Source organism: Bombus vancouverensis, chromosome 5 (genome assembly GCF_051014615.1).
Source record: "Bombus vancouverensis nearcticus chromosome 5, iyBomVanc1_principal, whole genome shotgun sequence".
In the NCBI taxonomy this organism is placed as follows: Eukaryota; Metazoa; Arthropoda; class Insecta; order Hymenoptera; family Apidae; genus Bombus; species Bombus vancouverensis.
In genome coordinates, this window is record NC_134915.1 from 10,930,204 (window position 1) to 10,952,599 (window position 22,396).

General features: G+C 28.1%; 3 protein-coding genes and 1 long non-coding RNA gene across 8 annotated transcripts; 2 read left to right on the forward strand and 2 right to left on the reverse strand.

Annotated features, from left to right (window-relative positions):
* Window positions 1–1,130: 1,130 nt before the first annotated feature.
* wde (Fibronectin-III type domain-containing protein windei) lies at window positions 1,131–10,071 on the forward strand. 3 transcript variants are annotated; one of them, XM_033344735.2, is made up of 14 exons: window positions 1,131–1,263; window positions 4,081–4,402; window positions 4,478–6,481; window positions 7,213–7,574; window positions 7,657–7,917; window positions 8,004–8,327; window positions 8,401–8,554; window positions 8,634–8,821; window positions 8,908–8,982; window positions 9,083–9,137; window positions 9,204–9,277; window positions 9,384–9,483; window positions 9,557–9,726; window positions 9,799–10,071. In XM_033344735.2, the coding sequence occupies exons 2-14, from the start codon at window positions 4,138–4,140 to the stop codon at window positions 9,892–9,894; spliced, it is 4,128 nt and encodes a 1,375-aa protein (XP_033200626.1). In that variant the 5' UTR covers window positions 1,131–1,263; window positions 4,081–4,137; the 3' UTR covers window positions 9,895–10,071. The 3 variants fall into 3 exon arrangements, with proteins under 3 accessions (XP_033200626.1, XP_033200653.1, XP_076474713.1); XM_033344762.2 differs by having other exon boundaries at window positions 7,216–7,574; XM_076618598.1 differs by lacking the exon at window positions 8,908–8,982.
* LOC117162853 (uncharacterized) lies at window positions 9,284–14,167 on the reverse strand. 2 transcript variants are annotated; one of them, XR_013058375.1, is made up of 6 exons: window positions 14,035–14,167; window positions 11,645–13,802; window positions 10,486–10,582; window positions 9,943–10,422; window positions 9,631–9,874; window positions 9,284–9,509 (listed from the first exon to the last, which is right to left on the reverse strand). It is a non-coding gene; the product is annotated as an uncharacterized LOC117162853 (long non-coding RNA). The 2 variants fall into 2 exon arrangements; XR_004465346.2 differs by lacking the exon at window positions 10,486–10,582.
* On the forward strand, window positions 12,379–17,134 carry LOC117162804 (putative E3 ubiquitin-protein ligase RNF144A). Its single transcript, XM_033344782.2, has 5 exons — window positions 12,379–12,518; window positions 12,653–13,222; window positions 13,330–13,492; window positions 13,566–13,888; window positions 13,974–17,134. The coding sequence occupies exons 1-5, from the start codon at window positions 12,450–12,452 to the stop codon at window positions 14,208–14,210; spliced, it is 1,362 nt and encodes a 453-aa protein (XP_033200673.1). The 5' UTR covers window positions 12,379–12,449; the 3' UTR covers window positions 14,211–17,134.
* On the reverse strand, window positions 16,348–22,200 carry crc (bZIP transcription factor crc). 2 transcript variants are annotated; one of them, XM_033344787.2, is made up of 3 exons: window positions 22,040–22,200; window positions 21,103–21,420; window positions 16,348–17,698 (listed from the first exon to the last, which is right to left on the reverse strand). In XM_033344787.2, exons 2-3 carry the CDS (start codon window positions 21,323–21,325, stop codon window positions 16,854–16,856), a joined length of 1,068 nt encoding a protein of 355 aa, XP_033200678.1. In that variant the 5' UTR covers window positions 21,326–21,420; window positions 22,040–22,200; the 3' UTR covers window positions 16,348–16,853. The 2 variants fall into 2 exon arrangements, with proteins under 2 accessions (XP_033200678.1, XP_033200681.1); XM_033344790.2 differs by lacking the exons at window positions 21,103–21,420; window positions 22,040–22,200 and adding an exon at window positions 19,211–20,223.
* Window positions 22,201–22,396: the final 196 nt, after the last annotated feature.

The window sequence follows — 22,396 nt, forward strand, 5'->3', positions numbered from 1 at the left end:
ATGATTAGATAAACATTATTAGCTATTTGTTAAATTTAATTGCATTTATATCTTATGTTTTAATTACAATACTTTATATTATTTTACATAGTTTATCTAGTTTCAATATATGATATAACTATATCGTTTTAGTCCTTTTTGAAAAACATTGTGTCTTCAGAAATGTATATATATGTATATATACAATATATGTTTTTCAGTGTTTTTGTTTCCTCCTCTTATGTATGTACATAATATATAATACAATAGAAAGATAATTTATGTAACTAACAATAATATATTTTTGAAGTACATATTATGAATATAAAATGATATATTTCATTTTACTTTCGTTTTTATTATATTAGTATGTACATACATAGAATTTTCTCATCACTTATACATTCATTTTTTTTCTTTTCTCCTTTTTAACAAAGAAAAGTAATTTTTAGTATTATACATTAGTTTAGCAATATTTTGTAGCTATTTCATTAATATGACATTTATTAATCTTGGTATAAATTGTAGTCAGTATAACACATGTTTTATTAATAATTATTTAGAAAATATCACAAAAAAAGATATTTGACCTTAACCCATGCTTAATAATACGCGATGTTTCTTGTACTGTTAATAACATATCTTACAAAATGGGCCAACAAGACGAGGCACATATAGTATGATTATTATGTACACTTTGAAATAACATTGAAATAATTTTTGAAAAGAAAATCTCCAAATGTTGAGAAGAAATGTTCCACGACTACATGATTATTACTGATCTCACATATTTGTATACATTTTTATGAATAAGGAGTATTTTGGTATCTAAGCAGAAGTTGAAGTACACAAAAGTGTACTTCAACAAATATCATAAGTTCTGAAAGTATTTTATACTATAGCGCATGCGTTACTAAAGTCTGAGATGCAAACTATCGTATCTCTTTGTGTACTTACGTCGATAGTTTTGTATATTTCTTTTCACGAAATTGGTAGCCTGTGACCTTTTAATTTTATGTATTTTTTAAATGTAATCAATTCGAAAACCTACTGGATTCAACTTCATCTTTAATCGTATCCAAAAACATTGAGTATGTTAGCGGTTACGAATAAAAGTGGCAACATTGCCTGTCGCTTGTTTAGGTTGCGGTGTTGCAGATACTTCATGAACGAGTATCACAGTGTGTATCTTCGTTTCTGACATTTATCGTAAATATAACGTATTTTTATAAGACAAAGAGCATGTTCAATATTGGTTGAAGACTGGCTGCATTATAACGTAACGTAAGTTCACTTACATACACAATTACATGTCACCATTCAGGAGTGGGTCACTTCAGATTTTTTGATCTAAATTATTACACGATCCGAATAATATATATTTATTTAAAATTCTAAAAAAATTAAAATTTTTTAAATTTTATAGTAAACGCTTTGAAAGGGAAATAAATTATTTGATATTTAGTTAAATTTTAAAAATTAAAAGGATTTTTTAATTAATTTGTTATATATGTATGTATTTCGTTTGTATAATAATGAGCATTTGAGATAATAAAACCTTATTTTGAACTGTTTATAACGCACTTAAAAATGTGGGCCTCAAGTCCCAAACGTAAAGATCGAATCTATTGTAGACATCAAACTATATACATATAAATAGCTGCCATTTTATAGAGCATAGATACGCCATTTTGTGGTTTCGTCATACAAAATGAAAGTTGATAAATTGATATTTTTAGTATCCAAATTGCAAAATTTTTGGTCTGGATATGTTTTTCCGGAGATATTTTGGGTCACTAAAGCCAAATATGAAGGTCATTTCTCGCGGAAATAAACAGTTTTAAACAAACATTTAAACAATAAAGATCTTATATTTAGGAATCCGCGTAAACGACCGTGAGGCCGGAAAATAAAAAGTAATCCAAACTTAATCCAATACTTACGATTCAAATACATACAGAGTAAGTTATATAGTAGGTTAAGAGTATCAAATTTTAAAAAGGTTTCAACGATTTCAAAAACTCCTACAAATGTCATTCTAACCGAATATATCGCAGTTTGGATACTATAATGAAGCCTATTTTTATATTGAATTACAACACGTTCAAATTATAAAATGGAATAATTATTTTACTATTTACGATACGTTGTATCGTATTGCTACTGCATCTTTTATGAGATAGTATAAATTTGAAGCAGGGTGAGTAATGGAATTTTTGTTTTTAAAAATATCTAATAAATCTTTAATAAAAATCTCATTGCTTTTAATAATGATCTATTGAAAGTTCAGATTATGAGTATAAAAATACTGGATCTATGTAGGCCCCATTTTTATGAGTTGTGGAAGTACAATACTTCTCCCACTTAATAAATTTAACATTATATTACCAGTATGACGAATGTTGATCTCATCAGCGAGTTGAAAGAGAAAACGGTGGGATTATTTATACTAAACTATATATCTAAACCAAAAATGTTTGCAAATTGTGAAACAATGCTCACAGGTAGTATTTTAGTGTACAAACACTTTAATAGTACTATTTTTTTTAGTATACATTGTATTGAAAATATGTTTATATAAAAGTACCCAAACATGTACATTTGTACACTTACATCAATGTATTAAATTTGATGAAATTTTGATAAAATTTGCACAAATATTGCTACTATGGTGAAACATTAAGTATTGTTAAGTGCGGCATAAGTAAGAAGGGAGTGGGGGTATCATGAGTACGAACTTCTTAAATATTTCAGATTGTTCAGTATTAATTCAAGAGTAAGATAATTGGTATAATTTTACATGTTATGTAAATATATATTTTTTTATAAAATTTTTATTTCCATCACTTATCAAGAATTAATTTATCGGTAGTGAAATGCGACGCCATATTGCTAAACTTCGTGTGCAGTCGTTGAATTTCGTTTGGACACATGTCGGGACCTATGTTCAGCAGTAATCGTTCAATAGAGAAGCTTGTCAAGAAGCCCGCCTTTCTGAATATACAATTTTTCGTAGATTAAATCATAATTATTTTAATATATTATCATTTTGTATTAACTGTAGCTATTTGTGTTGTGTATTTGTATTTAATTTTATAAACAAACAGTATTATTGACTTGAATCTCCTAAAGTTTTAAAACGTTAGTGTAACAAATACAAACTGATTTAGTCTACTATGTTAAACCATTTTTTTAGTATATTATTGATATAAAGTAAAAAATTACATTCAATTATTTTAAAATAACAATTCTATTTTTGCGACAATAAGGTATATTTGGTATTTGAAACACAATGACGAGTATTAGTAATGTAGTATGTATTTCCAATCCGCCATTTTTGTTAATTGAGTACTCATGGGCCAGGGATGGTATATGTTGGCGCGCATCGAAGGGCCCACATTTTATTATCTGTAATGCTTGTATGGAAGTCTAAATTCTTTATGTACTTTTACATGATATCTTTACTACTAATATTAGTCATCAATTCCTTGTACGCATTGCATGCTTAATGATATTGTAGTACCAGACGGAAAACATTGATTCACAGAAAATAAGGACTTATAGTTCATATAGGTTTAATACACTTGTAATTAGTTATTATCGTGGAAATGTTAAATTAAAAATTAAATCTGTTTAAGATATATATCATCCAAACTGTAATGTTCTGTTATTTAATTATGAAATATAAAATAAACTTTATTTTTGGTTTTGATTGAACTTTATTTCAATTTCAAAAAATTATAGTTTATAATACTAAAGGTTCTATTATTAACCTTTTATCATATTTACCGATTATAAAATTAAAATAGTAAAAAGTTGGTAAAAATTAAAATTATTAACAATACATATTAAATGATAAGAACTATTATATGCATTTTATTATGCATTTGCAATAAAATTGATTATCACTTCAAATTGATTAAAAAAGTCAGTTAAGTCAAGTTAAGTCAAGTTAGGGGTACAAAAATATTTATGAGATATGTTGTATGTGTATATAACCAAGTATACTGGTGTATATAAGTATATAAAGTTAATATATGATATTTTAAAATAAAGTTATTCGAAGAAAAGGAATTACAAGTTAAAAATTATTAATTACAGGTTAAAAATTATTACATGAGTAGCTTGTGACATTGTCTTACATATTACATATTTTCTATGATGGAAGCTTTAAGAAGTGATATATTACATACTCCTGACTCTATACATTCTTTGTCTTGTATTAACACACATAATATTGATGAACTATCAAAAGAAAAAGAAGAGGAGTTGTTATATAGTACAGGTGATGATGGTGATGAAGAAGATGCTCTCTCAGATGATAGTATGCGTTTAAGACTCTCTGATGATGAAATTGAGACAGAAGATATTTTAACACCTGTTTTAGATAATCAAGAAAACACATCAAAAACTAATGAAATTGGTAATCATAATACATTACACTAATTATAATATTATGATCTGAAAAATTTGAACGAATGTTTTATTTAAATTACAGAAATGACATCTACAAGAACTGAAGATATGGAAATTTCTTCTATTCCAAAAAAAGATATAATTAATACAGAAGCAAATATAAAGAAGAAGGAACACAGTTCAGATAACGATTCAGATGAAAAAATACTAATTGATTATGAAAAAATTGTTAAGAAAGGTGAAAGTGAACTGATGAGAAAACCACGAACAGCTAATGTTTCTCGTCTATGGCAAAGTTATGGATCACAATATAAGTATCCTAGAACTCCCAATGGTCGTTCTTTTCATTGGGTTAATCAAAGATTTCGTCATTTAACACCTAGAGGACGTTATAGACTTCAATATAACTGTAATACAAGATTTTATAATGGATTTGGTCCTTTCGAACGAGGAAGAGGCAATGGAATATTTCATTCACATAGTACGATTTATGGTGGTAGACGTCAAAAGAAAGGCTTTAGTTCTAATACAATGCACAAGCAAAATAGTTCAACAGAATCTGATGTAAGTCCTATATCTCCATCAAATAAAAACATATCTTTAGAAGCTAAAGTTAATAATGATATTGAAACTATAAAACTTGATAATGACGCAACAATAGATGGAGATAGTATATTATGTAGCAAATCTGTAGTTAATAACGATAAGAATGACCATTCAAATGAATCATTGAGTGAAAAAGTTGAAAATACTCCTATTAAAAATATTAGAAAAGAAAATTCTGTTAACACTGATTCTGTCAATAATTCATTAGAACTAGAACATGACTTGGAAGAAAATACAAAAATAAAAGTATCTAATGATCCTGAATGTAAAAATACTACGATCCATACTTTGAATGACAATTCTAGTGAAAATCCTCTAAATTCTGAAACTGATTCTCAGAATGATAATAATAGTAAGCAAAAAGACGAAATAAGTAAAAACGATATGAATAATGCAAATATTGATTTTAGTGATTTTCGTAATTCTAACAATTTCAAAGTGAAAGCATTGAATATAGACATAAAATGTAAATCTGGTAAAGATGAAACTATTAAATATACTGAAGGAAAAAGTAATCAAGAACAATACAAAAGTATAAATAATGAGGAACAAGATAAAATAACTAAAATAACTGATATAAAATGTAAATCTGATAAAGATGAAGCTATAAAATATACTGCAGGAAAAAGTAATCAAGAACAATATAAAAGTATAAATAATGAAGAACAAAATAAAATAACTAAAATAACTGATACAAATGAAAGTACAGAAATTAAAGAAGTCTATAAATTAGAAGAACAAGATCTTAATAGAAATAAGAAATTAACAGAACTCAGTCAAGAGATAGAACTATCTGGAAATAATTGTAAAACTACTGTTTTAAATTCCTTAGAAGAAAAGGAAATAGTAAATAATGATATAATACTAAATGGAAAAGTAACAAATTATAAAACAGATGAAATTCTTAGGGATAAAAAAAAGAAAATTTCTTCTGAAGATATGAAATCAAATGAAGATTGTGAAAACAGTGAGTTTAAATCAACGACTGTATTAAATAATGTAACTAGCAACAAAAATGGTAATGTGCCAGAAAAAACGGTTATTAAGAGTGTAAAATGTGATAATCAATTAAAAAGTAGTGATAATAGTACAAATTCTATCGAAATTAGTAAATCCAATGCTTCTGAAAATCAATTAACTCGTCCTATAATTGATCTTTGGGAACAAAATGAGGACGTTACTAAAAAAGGTATAAAAACTACAGAAAAGGAAAACTCAATAATAAGTTCTGCAAGTAAAAAAAATTTAAGTGAATACATTGAATTGATGTCGGATAAAAATAGTTTACCTAGTGTAGAACTAGAACCTAGTGTAATCACAGAAAATGATTCATTAGATTTTGCTACTAATACAAAAAATAATAGTGATGATAGTGATAAAAGAACTGTTGAAGTTCCTGTGACTACTCAAAGAAGGAAAAGACGATCAAAAAGAGAGAATGTTGTAGTAGAGCAAATGAATTGCACAGAAGAAAAACAAGGTAGGATGTATATTGAATAAATGGGATACACATTAGTTTAAAAATGAAAAGATATCACTTTTCCTCTACAAAAGTATGTTCTCCCATATACAACTTGAGTCAATAAGAACTAACATCTAACATAACTGGCTATATATTGGCTGTATCAAAAAATGTTTGAAGTGAAATGTATTATATTTAAGGAGCCTGAGAAAATGAGTACATTTTGACTTCTTAATAACTTATAATTTTTGAGATATTACGCTAACATTTAGTTTTTTTATTTGTTACCATATATTTTTTATAATCGATACAGTTGGACATTCCGTACAAAAAAGTATCCAGCTATTTATACCGAAATCCATTAGTTTGGCAAATATTATAACTTTAATTCGTTAAATATAATGTATGAAAGACAGGGAAAGATGTGAAGCAGTATTCTTGTATTTATGTTCTCTTTGACTTTCTTAGTTCGTTCCTATTGGATCACCTTGTATATGTATTGCATTTTTATGAGTATAAAATATTTAATATATCTTTAAAGAAGAGTCAAAAAATTATAAAACTATTAGGCATTATCTTTTTTTGTTCACACTTTCGTTGGTTTAAAAATAAATTATATTTTTGGAAATATTGTAATTTGTAAACTAAAGATATATATTTAATAATTGAAAAGAGTTAAACAATTTGGTTATATCTATTTTTTATTTTTAGTTCTGTAAATTACTAAGTTTTTATTAAAATATTTGTAGCAGTGAGGGAAAATGGAAGACGGAAGAGACGAACAGCTAAAAATGCAGAAGAGATTATAAGAACAAAATTCCTTCATAGTGATGTAGAATCTAGTGATGATTCAGAAAAGTTTGTAGCTATAAATTTTAAAATGAATCAAGATGCACGTCCTTCATCGCCACCTTCATTAAAAAGGACCTGTTCTGATACTGATACTCCTGTTATGAATGGTGGTGTTAAGAAAATTAAAGCAAATTTTGAAGAACGATGTAATGAATTAAAAACACAAGAAAATAATTCTGACAACATTAAAAACCTTAACTATATTCATAAATTTTTCCAAAGAGACTTGAATGAAAAACTGCCAAAATTAAAACAGGAAGTATGTTAAAAATATAAAAATTTAAATTAATTATTTTAATAATAAAAGTTTTATATATTTCAATGATGATAATTTCTTTAAGGAATTAGAAGAACTTTTGATACAAAAAATTGTTGAAACGATTACTATGCGCGACGAAATTGGTAAACTAAGAGAACAAGCACGTATATCAGAAAAAAATCAAGAAGTAACGCGTGCAAAATGTCAACAATTAGCTAAACAAATTAAAGATTTTGAAATGGTATTAAACCGTAATGCGGCAGATCGGCGCGCGAGTAACGATAAATTCAGTCCACCAATTAAGATCAATAGATCTGTTGGATTACAAGTTAATTTTGTAACGGTATATATGAACCATTTTGCTAAGTTATATATGATTTTATAATATTTTATTTTAATTTTATTTTATTGTAATATATGTTTATATAGGATCATGTAATGCAAAATTTAAGGCAATTACAACAGAATTCTAATATGAAGTCTCTACATGTTTCAAGTAGTAATAATGCATCAAATACTTCTGTTAATGAAACAAATAATGCAACCAGTCCAAGGAGAGGAATTAAAACAAGATCACCCAGGAAAACTGAGCCAATAACTGGACAAACTTCTGTGGTGGCACAAAGTCATACTCAATCTCCAAACATTATGACTACTATCACTCCTGCAGCTTTGGTTGTTGCTAAACCCCTAGATTCACAGCACACTCTGACATTATCGAATCAGTCTAATGTTCAACAAATTATATCAAATGTAAGTACTTCATTCGAATTTTCTTATTTTTATTACAAATCTAATGACAAAAAATTATTATTGGTTTCTGTAGCAACAGATACAACCACAACAATCACAGCAAGCTATAATTGTAAATGGAAAATTTCCGAATCAGATAAATCGTCAAGAATCCACTACAACAAACGTCGCAAAATCTCGTGCAAACGATCTTATTGATCTTACGGATGAAGAAGAGAAAAGTAAAGGTATTAAATTTCATAATTTTCTTATATATTTTCGTATTAAATGAATAAGAACATATTAAGGAACTTTGGTAATTTATAGCTACTACTGGTGTACCAGTTGTAACAACTACAGTAAATGATCAACAAGTAAACTTAACACAAAAAACACAACAACCTTGCTTCCAAAGAGTAATTCAGACTATTCCTGGGAATGTAGCCATAACAAGTCAACCGCCTAGTATAAGAGTAGTACAACCTGCTAGTCAGCCAACACCTACTGCTTTAGTGGTAAGTGTATAGTAAGATATGCATATATTATTCATTTCATCTATTATTTATATAATTTTATTATATGTTTACATACTTTTTTATAGAATAATATGAATGCGCCTCGATTAGCATATGTGATGCCAACAAGGCAATTATTAATAACACCAAATTCCAGTCCGGTAAAATGAATATTTTTTGCCATATTTTTAATAAAATGAAGTTGAAAAATAAGGCTTTGTAGTTAGTTTACAGTTTTATAATAAACATTTCTGATTATAGATACGGCCTGTGACTTCGTGTAGAGCTTCATTTCCAACTTTAACGTATAAAACGGGTAAGTAGTTTCAGTTTAAATCATCAATATAAATAATATATAGATATATTACAATCTTATTTATAGGAATATCAACTATTGCAAATGGAACGGTTCGATTTTTGACGACTCCAGCTACTTCTAATGTACAGTTAAATAAGGTATACTTTCAATTAACAGTTTTGTTTTAATACTTATTTATACAGGTACTTAATAATACAGGTACTTATGTTTATGCTTGTATGTTTATAATTGTATTTGTTTCAGCATCCAGCACCCTTACCAGATACGCGTAATTATGCTGTAAATCCTCTTTGGAAACTTTCACCACCAGCTCCATCATTAAAAATTTCTAAAGTTGCACATGGTATGTTACAACTTGCAAATTTATACCTATTAAAAATGTTAATAGAATATAAAAATTTATTATTATTATCTAGGAATAGTATTATCTTGGAATATGAATTTGTCGGACAAGTATGCAGATATTGTTAGTTACCAGTTGTATGCCTACCAGGAAATTGCTGGTGTTCCTCCTAACACGTCATTGTGGAAGAAAGTAGGTGATGTTCGAGCTTTACCACTACCTATGGCGTGCACACTTACGCAAGTAATTTGAACAGATTGTGTTTAAACACTAGAGTATATTCCATAGATATTTGTAATGTCTTCCTTTTTGCAGTTTTCTGAAGGAAATAATTATCACTTCGCAGTTCGAGCAGTTGATATACATTCCCGAAAAGGACAGTATAGTATACCTGGAAACATTTCTTTATAAAGTATATGATAAATTTTGAATTATTATATCAATATTATTTTTACGCACAGTTATAACAGTTCATGACTCATGTAACAACAAATTCCGTACAGTCCTTTGCGCTTTCGTTCAATTTATTACATTTATTACATGTAAAATATATTTAATTCAATTACAGAAGTGTTTATAATGATCAAATATGATGTATAGATTACATTACAAACGAATTTGTTGTATAGTAGTAAATATCCATTTAATCATAAGTAATTCATACAATCCTTGGTAACTATGATACAATTGTAGCTAACGTACTTTTATCCGTCGTTTTTTATACACCTCTTAATTTATAAAATCAAAAAATACAAATCTTAATTTTGACAATATACATATAGTTTACATCCTTATGTCTTTGCTCACAAAATTGGAGCATGAAGGCTCCATGCAATTTCGTGCCATGTTTCATGAAGTATTATCATTTGATAGTGTGGAATAAGCAATTATTAAACATTTTAGATTCCGTATTTTGAACTTTAAGTAATAGTATAGCATCTAGACAAAAACAGGAAAAAATATTCTAGTCAAAAAGAATTTTTGTACTAATTCAATATTTACCTTTCATAAAGACTGCTACAGTTAAAAACTATATATTTGTTGTATAAATCTGCTATCAATACTATTGTTCACTGAAAGTGTTCACAAATATTGCTTCCTGTGTTTTATACATAAAATACCATTTATTTTCCCTTTCTAAATTTATTTTATTTTTATTGTTACTTATTGTAATTGAATCTCGCTAATATATGATTTGCTCAATTTTGATACAATTGTAATAAATTCTAAATGTTAAATGATAAAATACTCCGTAGATTTTAACATAAGACAAACTATGCGAATCACTTCATATTAAATTCATGTAAATATTAATGTTTATATGTTGTGACTGTTAATATTTGTATTGAAAATATAATGATCTAGAGTATAATTATCTAATATCATAGTTTTAAATTTTATTTTCATTTTTGTGTCAAAAATGTATAATAAAATGATTGCTCATTTTTTATATGAGTTTATAATAAAAAAATTCCTAATTGTTATACAATTTTAAATAAGACGTTTGTTTTTTTAAGGAAATGAACCAATACATATAAAAAACAGAATTTTTTGCTATTTCTTTTATGCAATATGAATGTGAGATTTCCCTAATATTTATTTATCACAATTTTAACATAACTTACAAAAGTTTCTTAATCAACAATAGGAAAAAGTCGAATATAGGAACTGTAGGATATATACTGCCCGTATTACTAATGTAATTTTAAATTAAATTTCGCGCATTTTTGGTAACAGATATGTTAAATTCTGTGATTGTTAGTTTACATAGGTAAGTATCTATATGATATTTTTATTACAGATTTCTTTTAATTGTATTATAATTGATTAATTAATAATTAATTTAGAAATATCAATTGGTACAAATCTTAAATTTTATTATACACAAATAATATTCAAAATTTAGTTATCACTTAAATAAAAATTCTATAGTTCAAAGATGTAGTTTGTAAAAATAATGTCAGTTACAATTTTTTCTATATCTAAAGATTTACAGGATAAAATAAAGATCTTAAATTAAAAAAAGGAACAAAATTTTACGAAGATATATAGAAATATATTAGATTTATAGTAAAAATTATTGTAAAGAGAAAAATATAATTGATATACGTTTTAACAAGTTTTTAAGTTTAAAGTTTAAAGTTTTAAGTTTAACATTTACCCTTATCATCAACCAACACTTAAAACCACTTTGAAATTGCATGAAACTGCACCACGACTCCATATAAAAAATTTACTAGTATTTGGAATCATGCTTTACTAAAATTCTAAACTTTCACTGTATAATAAACTATCTTCTATATTATAAAATATATGATTCTTAGAAATATAGGAAAATACATCAAAGCAAGTATAATTATGATTTTGCGATGTATGTATATCATAATACGAATGTAGCTACAATTTTTTCCGATATTGTAAGAAAAAAGTATAAGCAAGTGGGGGCGGAAGTAGTTAGTCGGTAATTTGTGTATACTGTTTGCTGTACTTTGTGACACAGTATATAAAAAGCCCGTGAAACTAGAAAAAAAACTATAAAATCATTTGCAAAGTTTGATATTCAAAATATTAATGGATGTCTATTTCTTCGAATATTAATATGTGTGAAATATTACGTAGCAATTTTCTTACTTTCGCGATATATCTTGAAATGACAACCACAACACAAATAACGTTTGAAGACAGGAATATTTTTCAACCGTTTTAGTTGCAATGCATAATCTGTTTCGAAGAATTTATTTTTATATAGTTGTTTGGTTACCAGTTTTACGCTTTTTTCATTAACTGTTTCGGATTTTGAGCTTTTTTGAAATTAAGTCAAGAATGTAATATGTCAGCAAATTTATGTCAAAATACAACTATATTGCAAAAACAGCAACTTCGCAACTTTCTAATAGAAATCAATATTCAATCACCTTGAGCTTATATGAAAGAAAACTCGAAAATGCCAACTAAGAGGGTGAAATATGAAAAATATTGTAAAACTATGCTGGATTGAGTGGATTGAAAATATGCAGTGCCAAATTGTTTCATGGGTGTGACATTTCTCAATTTCATAATTTATATATATCTTCCATTACATGGCAAGTGCTGTTGCAAACTGTCTAAAAGAAGTCAGTAAGCATAGCTCTTGTCTGTAACTGGTAGTGAAATCTACATTGATAATTAGGGGATGCCCAGCCTACATTCGCTCGTCATACGACGAGCTCCACTGATGGATATGGGTACTGCCACCAGTTCTGTGACATCTGTCAATTCTTCTAACAAAGTTGCTACAAGTCAGAAAAAAGTTGATAAGTCTAACAAACTTACTGGAGTCAGATTACCATTATTGCGCAAAGAAGCCAGTGTTATAAATCTTTCATTGACAGAGAGAACTGTAGTAGGTAAAGGAGTAGATGCACCTTTACTTAGACCTGAAAGTAGTGCAAGCTTGGAAGCTCGTGGTAATAGTTGGTTGAGTTTAGGCCCCACAGGATTAAGAAAATGTGAAACTACTGTGGGTTTAAGTACTTCTGCTTTAGAGGGCAGACCTATAAATCGCAGTCGAGTATGTTCTCGCTGCTCCAGTTTACTATCATTGGCATCTAGTTCCCGCTACAGTTTAGCTGCAGGCAATTTTGTTCCTGCAAGTTCTCAACAAGCACTTGGACGTATCTTTTGTAAATTATGTCTTGTTGATACTTCTTTTTCTAAAACATTTAAGATAGAAGGCTGTGGTTGTTCCTATTGTAAAGATGTATGTGCAATCTTTTTTGATACATATTATCATATGAAAAATTATTTAAAGTAAATATATTTATACATACATATAGTTATTATACATATGTATTTTACATGTTTTAGTGTATGAAAGCATATGTTGAATTTGAAATTGAAGAAGGTGCATATGAAATTAGTTGTCCTGATGCACAATGTGAACATGGAGCAATACTTTCCATGAAGGAAATATCAAGTCTTGTTAGTGCTGAACTTGTGGAAAAACATCATAAATTCCGATTAAACAGAGGTGTGTAAACAGTACTTTACTTGCTACAAACATTAGTATAACTTAGTTTAACTATTTTTTATATGATATGTAGACGTATCCATGGATAAAGCACGTGCTTGGTGTCCACGTGCAGGTTGCGAAACAATATGTTCTATAAATGCTACTGGTTCAAATGGAACTCCTATTGGGCCAGTTCATTGTCCTAATTGCTCTACAGATTTCTGTTCTATATGTCGGGAATCTTGGCATACTGGTCCTTGTTCAGATATTTCCTTGGGTATACCATTTGATGGTGATCATATCAAATGTTGTCCTATGTGTTCTGTACCTATTGAAAAGGATGAAGGATGTGCTCAAATGATGTGTAAAAGATGTAAACATGTGTTTTGTTGGTATTGTTTAGCTTCTTTAGATGTAAGTAAATTTGCCTATAGCTGTATAATAATGGTAATTTTCTTCAAAAACTTTTAAAATTTTATAAATGTATTGAATAATATAGGATGACTTTCTATTGCGACATTACGACAAAGGACCGTGCAAAAATAAGTTGGGTCACTCACGAGCATCAGTTATTTGGCATAGAACACAAGTTATTGGAATTTTTGCTGGATTTGGATTACTCTTGCTCGTTGCATCGCCGTTACTTTTATTGGCCGCACCATGTATTGTATGCTGCAAATGTCGTGTATGTGGTTCATCTAGACTTGAACAAGAAGAAGGTGATACTGCAACGTAGGAAAACATTAAAAGTTTTTCAATATTCCTGTATAATTCCCCTCCACTACGATAAATAATTAAATTAGTGTATCCAATCCGTGCACGTAATTGGCGACTTATATAGATATACATTGAATTTGGTGCATCATAAATTGTATGACAAAAAATAATATAAAGGGAATATAATACCTATATTGCGAAACATTTAATTTTATAAATGAAGCGAAATTTAATAATATTATGTTTTCAATCATTTTTGTGGATGTTACTTATAATCAATAATTATTTTCATTATTTTGACATATTGCAAACTTATGAGCTTAAAAAGGATCAATATATTTGTATATATATATTTATGGTATGATTGTTTTTATATATATAAGAAATTTACGTTTATTAAAAGCTACTTAATATCTAATTGATATTTAATAGTTACAATTTAAATTTCGAAAGCTAATAAGACTTTTTTACTGTTATCAGATTCTAGTAATATTTTCTCATTTTCAAAATGTCTATGTATCGTAAATACTCATAATTTTTGTTTATGACATTCCAGAAAATTATATTTATATTGCATTGGATTGACTGCCATATTCAAAATTGTTTTAAATGTTTTTTTGTATACATCAAATAATAGCTTGTTTCATAATTGTTATATATATATGTGATTTGCTGTTATAATCTTTAGCAATACTCAATATTCTGTTCATGTACTTTTACGCTTTTACTAATATATAAAAAAAGTTTTATGAATATATACATAAATGTAAAATAATAAACAATGTATATCTATATCTGAATTCAGTAAAATTAAGATATGATTGTTTCAAAATCTTATAAATTGTTGATTATATTGTAGACCTTTTTGTTTTATCAGTGCTACTTCGTTTAGATTGGCAAATAATTAATTGTATGTATATTTATTATCAATCTACATGAATCGTTAAGCTCTACCACATTTAAAAACATCAAATTTACGAAAACCTGTGAAAATTCCATTATTAATATATACTTAATATATTTACTATTAATGATATATTTATAAATACCGTTTCCCGATTTTGAGGGATATTATTTCGTGTGTGTCTTAAGCAATCCTTTGAATTGATAATAGAATATAGAGCAAAAATAGTAAAAGCATTATGTTATAATATATAAACAATAAAATTAGATTACTATAAAGTATATAAGAAATCATCCAATTTCTGACTATAATTATATACAATAATACCAGGTCTGTCAAAATATTCATTTTTGCCTAAGAAATTTGTCTATCCGTTGTGATGAATTTTTGATATAATTGGCATTACAATGTAAGAATGATTTTCCTCATTTTATATGTGCATATACATGTAATCTCACGTGCACAAATGCATGTACAATGAACATACAGTGCATATACATATGTATCATACACAAAGTTAGCGTTGCCTAATCATAGTATGTGATTAGTTAATAACAATGAATTATTAAATAAAAAATGAAATAGATTATGTAAACGTGCAAATTTCTAAATAGACATACATTTACAATCTCTCTTGTGTCATTGAGAATAACTGTATATAATCTGTATTTGAGCATGTATAACTGTGTATGTTATTGATCATGATATGTAAATATACGCATGATATATATATATATATAATGCATATATAAAAATACCTGTATCTGTGTTGGTGCAATTTTGCACAGAAGTCAGCTTAAGTCGAATATAAATATAAAATAAAGAATATATCAAATTAAAAGCTAAATAAATGATTAAGATAAATCATTTACGATTTATTAGTTGTACGTTTTCGTATTAATTCTAATATGATACATAAGCAATTAATGTTAAAAAAAGTTATGATCTTCCTATAATTACATCTATCTTCGTTCTATATATTATTTTTTTCAAATCAATTAACATTAATGTACATGTTATTTTTACTTTCATGTGTAATAATTGAAACGACGCACGGTTGGAAGGATTAAAATTCAGTTTTTCTATTGTCTTGATTTTAGATATGAAATATATATACATAGATGTAAATAACAATAAAAGTGATTCTTTTATCTTTAGAATAATTGATATTCAAAATCAACGCATACACGGATTTATTACTATAGAACTTAATTTTGTGTAAAATTTTAGGAAATTAACAAAACAGGGACAATTTTGAGAATAATGTCAACATTTATTACACAATAACCCATTTATTATTTTTTTAATACAATATTTTTTGTAAGAAAATTCAAAACTTGTTTGGGTTAGAATTGATTGGAATGAAACATTTGCATCATTTAAGATGCATCAAATTACAAATAGAATTTTTAGTAACAGCAAATTTCCACTCGAATGAGTTTCATAGGGCTGTATACTTAAAAAATTCTGTCATTATTTAATGCATCTTGTTTGCTAATTTTTAACGGATCGTGAATGAGTTGGAAATGGTATATAATTCATGAATTATACAATGACAGTTCTGTAGTCCTACTAAAAAGCTGTGATAGATCTTAGATTGATATTCATATATGTGCTAATTAAAGAAGAGGAAATAACAATCAGTAATCTAAGTCTATACACTACAACATATTAGTATTATTGTAAAGTTAATGTCAAAAGAATGATTAATAAATTTAATAAAAATGAGTAAATATAACTATAATAGATAAAAATAGATTATTTGATAAGACCCTTAGCTCTAAATAAATCTCTCATCAAACCCTTTAAGTACCCAATTTCTCGTTGTAAATCTGTTACTTGAGTTTTCAGTTTTTCATTGTATTCAGTGAGCTCACGTTCTTCACCTAATATATCTTTTATTTCTTGCTTTTTTTTCTGCCTGTACCGTGTTGCCGCATTTTTATTTTGCTCTTTTTTTCGAACTTTTTTATCTTCGATCGATGGACGGGAATAAGGTTTCTGACGATTCTTCGTTGAAGCACATGTAGATTGTTTCGCACTCTTTTTTTCGGATTCTAAAATCCAATCTGGATCGTCAACGGAATCTTCCGATGAAATGTAGCTACCACCTGAGCTAGTACAAGGACTAGATGGTGGAATATCTTCTGTATACAACCGTACATATTCGTCTACAACAGCTAAGTCATGTGCAACATCCTCCAATGGTACACTTTTTGGATGCCATTGTACAGGTACTTCATTTACATACGATTTTTCCTCTGGAACTGCTATGTCATATATGGGTTGATGATTAGGATATAATGGTTGTACAGGTTGTAAAGTAACAAGTAATTGGGTATCCACATTTAATGGTTTATGTGGTGGAGGTGATTGAGGAGGTGTAAGTGTGGAACTTGATGAAGGGACTATTTGATGACAAGCTTCTACATCTTCCAAAACGGTTTCAAACTCTTGTAAGAGAGTTTGTGTGTCATCATGATGGAGAGGAGCTTTTGGAATTTCATTATATGTTGTTGTTTTGATTTGTCCAGTTTCAGCAACTGAGAGTTCCTCAAAAATAGGTAATTCTATCTTCTCCTCTAACCAATCTGAAAAAGGCTCTGTAAAAAATGAATCATTTTATCAAATACAAATAGATACCATTTAGTTTTGTAATTAATTTATATGTACAAATAAAAAACAGAAACTGGAGAGAACAGATAACAGTAAATTTGTGCTCTCTTTTTTTTACAGATCTGAATCATAGGAATTTTATATCATTAAAAATATTGATAGCATATTAAATTTTGATAAATAGCAGTATTTACATGAATTTATTTTATCAAATATATTTGTAATTTTGTGATCAAAATTATTAGAAAAATATGATGAAAGATGTCTCAAGCAAATATATTAACAACTTATTAATCTTCTGAACATGAAAGTAAATAGATAAAAATTGAAAACAATACTTGTGTAACTTGTTAACTTAGGAGTTAACAGTACTTTTACTTGTATCTTGCATAAAGAATAAGTAGGAGTGGTACATTGATGTATATATAATTTCATGGACGTTACTAGTTTAACTAGAAAAACAAGTTCTTGATTTGCAATTTCTTTGGCTTCTAACACGACAACCAATACTAATACATTAGTAGCATGGTTATGTAGAGCATAATTGTTATCGAAGATATAATATACTTCTCAGTAATGTCTGAAGGTGTCTTCAAAAATTGAAAAAAAGATCCACTTTTTCTTTGAAATTTAAGTTTACAAATTAAATTTGTAAATAAAAAAATCAATGGAAAGTTTTGAGATGTAGCCAGATTCGATTTTCTTTGTTTGTCACATTTCAATTTTCTTGTTCAGTTTCCAGATAAGTAAAATTCGATTGTCAAGGGAAATATCAAAAAAATTTCTACATCAAAACTTAGTCTACAAACAAATCCTATCTCCTAATTCTTGTTGGATCTTGGATCAGAGTCTAACTTTAAATGTTATCTTCATTTAAATACAGAGGGCATGGGGTTAGATAAGAATGTCCTCTTTTTATTGTAAGGAGTTGTTGTAAATATTACTATTTTGCCACTAAAAAATGATAAAATAAAATAACTTTAAGTAAATTTATTCAAAAATAAATTCTGAAGTTCGATTTCTGGTTTTTAAAATAGCATAAATTATTCTCCACCTTTATATATTATCATGATAAAGTATTAAATGATTTAAAAATACGAATATAAATGATTTAAATATTTGGCATACTTCTTTTTTACGCTATATAATAAATACTAATTTAAATATAAGTCCGAGACTTGAGAAAATGTTGTGTATAATATCAAAAATATATTTTTCCAAATTAAAAAGTCAATCATCGAAAATAAATTTATAGTTACGCGCGGTCAATAACGTTACACATAATGTATAACTAAAGAAATTTTAAGTTATAGACGAATTTAACAATGTAGTAATTTCATAACAATTGTTTGTAGACATCGATAGATTCGATCCAATTCTGTTATTCGATTATAAGAACAATGTGGCAACAGCGTTCTGATATGCGTAATAAAGATATTTTTTCATTGGAGCGAATGCTAGAAAGAGAGAGGAAATGAAACAAGCGAAAGGAAACGTACCACTGTAACATATAGCAGCCATTATCACGTGTGTCTGTTTTCGCCTAAATTCTTATTTAAAAGAAAGAAAAGAGGGGGGGTATACATGTGTTATAATTAAATGAAATAAAAAAACTGTTTTTTTAATAAATATGGTGGTTTTCGTCGACGTAAAGCAGCCAAGTCCACCAATGGGACGCGAATCGTACCGATTCAACGTCTTTTTACAAGTTTTTGGGAGTTGACAATGATTTCTCGGTTCCACGTGTAGCGATATGCGAACTGCATGCTATTATACAACATTAGCACACTCCAGCATCGAGAAGCTAGGCCTTTTTCTCCGTTCACTTTTAAAGGTGCCAGTATTGATAAAATTCTTGTTCTAGACACGAATCTTTTTAACTATTATATGCATATTATCCAGTTTCGTTGGTTGTATTTCTTGCGATCAATTTAAATTATACGATCATGGGATACTACGCACTTCACCAATCACTTGTCATCGATTATCGATCAATATGATCAATTAAAAATCACCATAAACGATGGTTTCAGTCCGACGGAAACTGGTTTGAAATTTAATATTTATCAGTTTATGTAGTTCGGAGTTCCACTATCGATCGAAACAAATATTGTGAGCACGTGCAATAGGCTAACGTATGTTATGAAAAACTCACATTCGAAATGAATTCGATTTTGTCTTTTTCAAATGAATAATGTTTATAGACGTTTAAAACTTAAATACAATACTGTATATGATTCACAATAAAGTATTAAACAGTCAATTTTCTCGGCTGTTTAGATCACTGACATCGTCGACGACTCACGTTTCAAATTATAATGAACGTGACAGATTCTACTACACTGAGAGAGATAGAAATCTTTCTTAACTCGTATAGAAAAACGATTTTTCCCAGATTATTGATAAATATAAAACAATAACAAAATGTATTAAGTTTGTCAAACGATCGAGTATCGATAGGAAATTGACTTGTAATGAAACTAATAGACAGAATCGTACGATCAGCTTGCAATACTGCGAGAGACCACTCCTGCTTATCTTTGGACTTTCCCCTCTGACGCCCCTACTCCAACACCGTTAAAACACACGTCATTCCCCTATCGGCCTTCAACCAAAGCCGTTTGTATAGAGGTTAACCAGTTTGTCCCACTCTCCTTTCCAGAAAAAAAGAAAGGAAAATAAGATACATGGTAGAGGAAGTGAGAAGAACGAAAGCGATAGGAATACATCGACAATGCAGCCGGATAAAACGCTAACATTTGATTTCTATGCTTTAAGTGCACACAATTTTGAAAACTACAGGACACTAGTTTAATAAATGCAATAATTGCAATTAGACGGTTTATATATAAAATATTTTATATATATAAATCAATTAGAAATATTCGTTCTTCACATTCACATATGGTTCGTTTTGGACATAGCATATTACAGTAATTTTAGATTTATGTCAATTCTACTTATCCTCAAAGTAATTCAAGCATAAAAAAGTCTAAAATACAGTTGAGGAAACATGCATTTTTTAAACCAACATATAGGTCTCTACATAAATATTTTTGCTTGCAAAATACGTGCTTTTTAAGTACATAATTTGATGTTTATATAAAACAATTTTGTCTTTCCATTATACTTAAAATGAAAGTTGCAGTAGTTTACATTGTACTGATTATAAACTTGAATTAGTAGATTACATTTATGTTTAGAATGTCTAAATCTAAATCTAAAAAAAATATTTTGATATAGTAACTGATTACAAAAATGAGACGTAAGATATACGAGCAATATGATCCTAAACTTTTAATATTTCTAATTCATTTGTTCATAAATTAATGTGTATAGGCTTATTATAAGGTCAATACAGTTTGTAAGAATTTTATATGAATATTCTTACCTTCTTTAATCCATTCATCTAATTTTTCCAGAAGTTTTGTAGCCACTTGTGCACGAGTAGGATGGTCCTCATATGCAGCAGGTGTAGCAACTTCTTTAGTAGGATCTACAGATTTATCATCAAATAAAAACCAATCATCTTCAAATTCATTCGACAGTGTCCCACTAGGGGATACTGGCTCGAACTTCCATAGCCAACTTTCCTGGTCCTGATTGGATGTCATTGTCGTTATAGTCCCAATCAAGATGTGTTAAAAAAAGATGAAAAGAAATTTGTGTCGGCTGTGCGACGTAGCTCAAAATGAGCGCCATATTGGCTCTGAAAATATTAAATATGTATTAAGGATAATGTAAACAAATACATATGACAAATTGAATAATTCTGTGTTATTAAATGCATTTTGTTCCTTATTAAATATTTCAAGTATGATATAAGGAGACACCTTATTATTTGAAATTTGAATTGCAAATTCTAAAACAGAAGAAAATAAAAACATAATGGAAACATAATGTGAGACATGAAAAATGAATTATTTATTAATCGGAGACTATTAATAAATTACATCATCTATACACGTAATTGTATCGTTTATTCGTTACATAAGTTAAAGCAATAAAATATAAAATGTGAGAAAAATGATCAATTACATCTTCATGACGCAACATTAGATCATGTCATCTGGCCAAATTTTTTGATCATGTTTCGTGACTTAATCGTGCCATAACCTGATTTTGGAACGTAATGTGTAATAGTAACGTAACATTGAGGGAAAAAGATGCATATTAGTTGGTGAAAGGAGTGTTTTTTAAGTTTAAGCGATCTATGGTAGTCCCGGACCTCGGGCATGGATACGATCCACAAAATGGCAGACATATCGTACAATGATCCGAATATCGAATACAAAATTAGTTTTTTTTGGATAATAAATATTACTTACTCCATGATTAATTAGTCGTGTCGGCACACTTGCGTGTGCAAGCTGTTTCGTGAACTACTGACTCATCTTGCTCGTGATGCGAAATATAGAAAATATTCAAACGTCTTTCCTTTGTGACACATGGATGGCGAATGAGCGTCTCTTTCGGAGAATTTGACCGCTGAGGTCACGTGATTAGGGAATGCGTACGCAAAGGTGCTCAGTTTGAATCATTTTCATGGATTTTCTGCGCAGGTTATGTTACTGCGATATCGTATATTTTCTCTTTTTTTTTACTTTCTATGCGTATTGTTATAATTACTACTTTGATTTGACAGTATTATAACTCTATATATAATTATTAAAAATTTAGTGGTA

What these genes read in the sequence shown, in the direction of transcription:
- LOC117162804 (XM_033344782.2), top strand. Translation starts at nt 12,450, where the DNA reads ATGAAAAATATTGTAAAACTATGCTGGATTGAGTGGATTGAAAATATG. An exon ending in GTTGTTCCTATTGTAAAGAT is followed by an intron (nt 13,223 to 13,329) that starts GTATGTGCAATC and finishes TACATGTTTTAG; the next exon opens with TGTATGAAAGCATATGTTGA. An exon ending in TAAATTCCGATTAAACAGAG is followed by an intron (nt 13,493 to 13,565) that starts GTGTGTAAACAG and finishes TATGATATGTAG; the next exon opens with ACGTATCCATGGATAAAGCA.
- wde (XM_033344735.2), top strand. Translation starts at nt 4,138, where the DNA reads ATGATGGAAGCTTTAAGAAGTGATATATTACATACTCCTGACTCTATA. An exon ending in CAACACCTACTGCTTTAGTG is followed by an intron (nt 8,822 to 8,907) that starts GTAAGTGTATAG and finishes ACTTTTTTATAG; the next exon opens with AATAATATGAATGCGCCTCG. An exon ending in TGGCGTGCACACTTACGCAA is followed by an intron (nt 9,727 to 9,798) that starts GTAATTTGAACA and finishes TCCTTTTTGCAG; the next exon opens with TTTTCTGAAGGAAATAATTA.
- crc (XM_033344787.2), bottom strand. Translation starts at nt 21,325, where the DNA reads ATGACATCCAATCAGGACCAGGAAAGTTGGCTATGGAAGTTCGAGCCA. An exon ending in AGATGAATGGATTAAAGAAG is followed by an intron (nt 17,699 to 21,102) that starts GTAAGAATATTC and finishes CATTTTTTACAG; the next exon opens with AGCCTTTTTCAGATTGGTTA.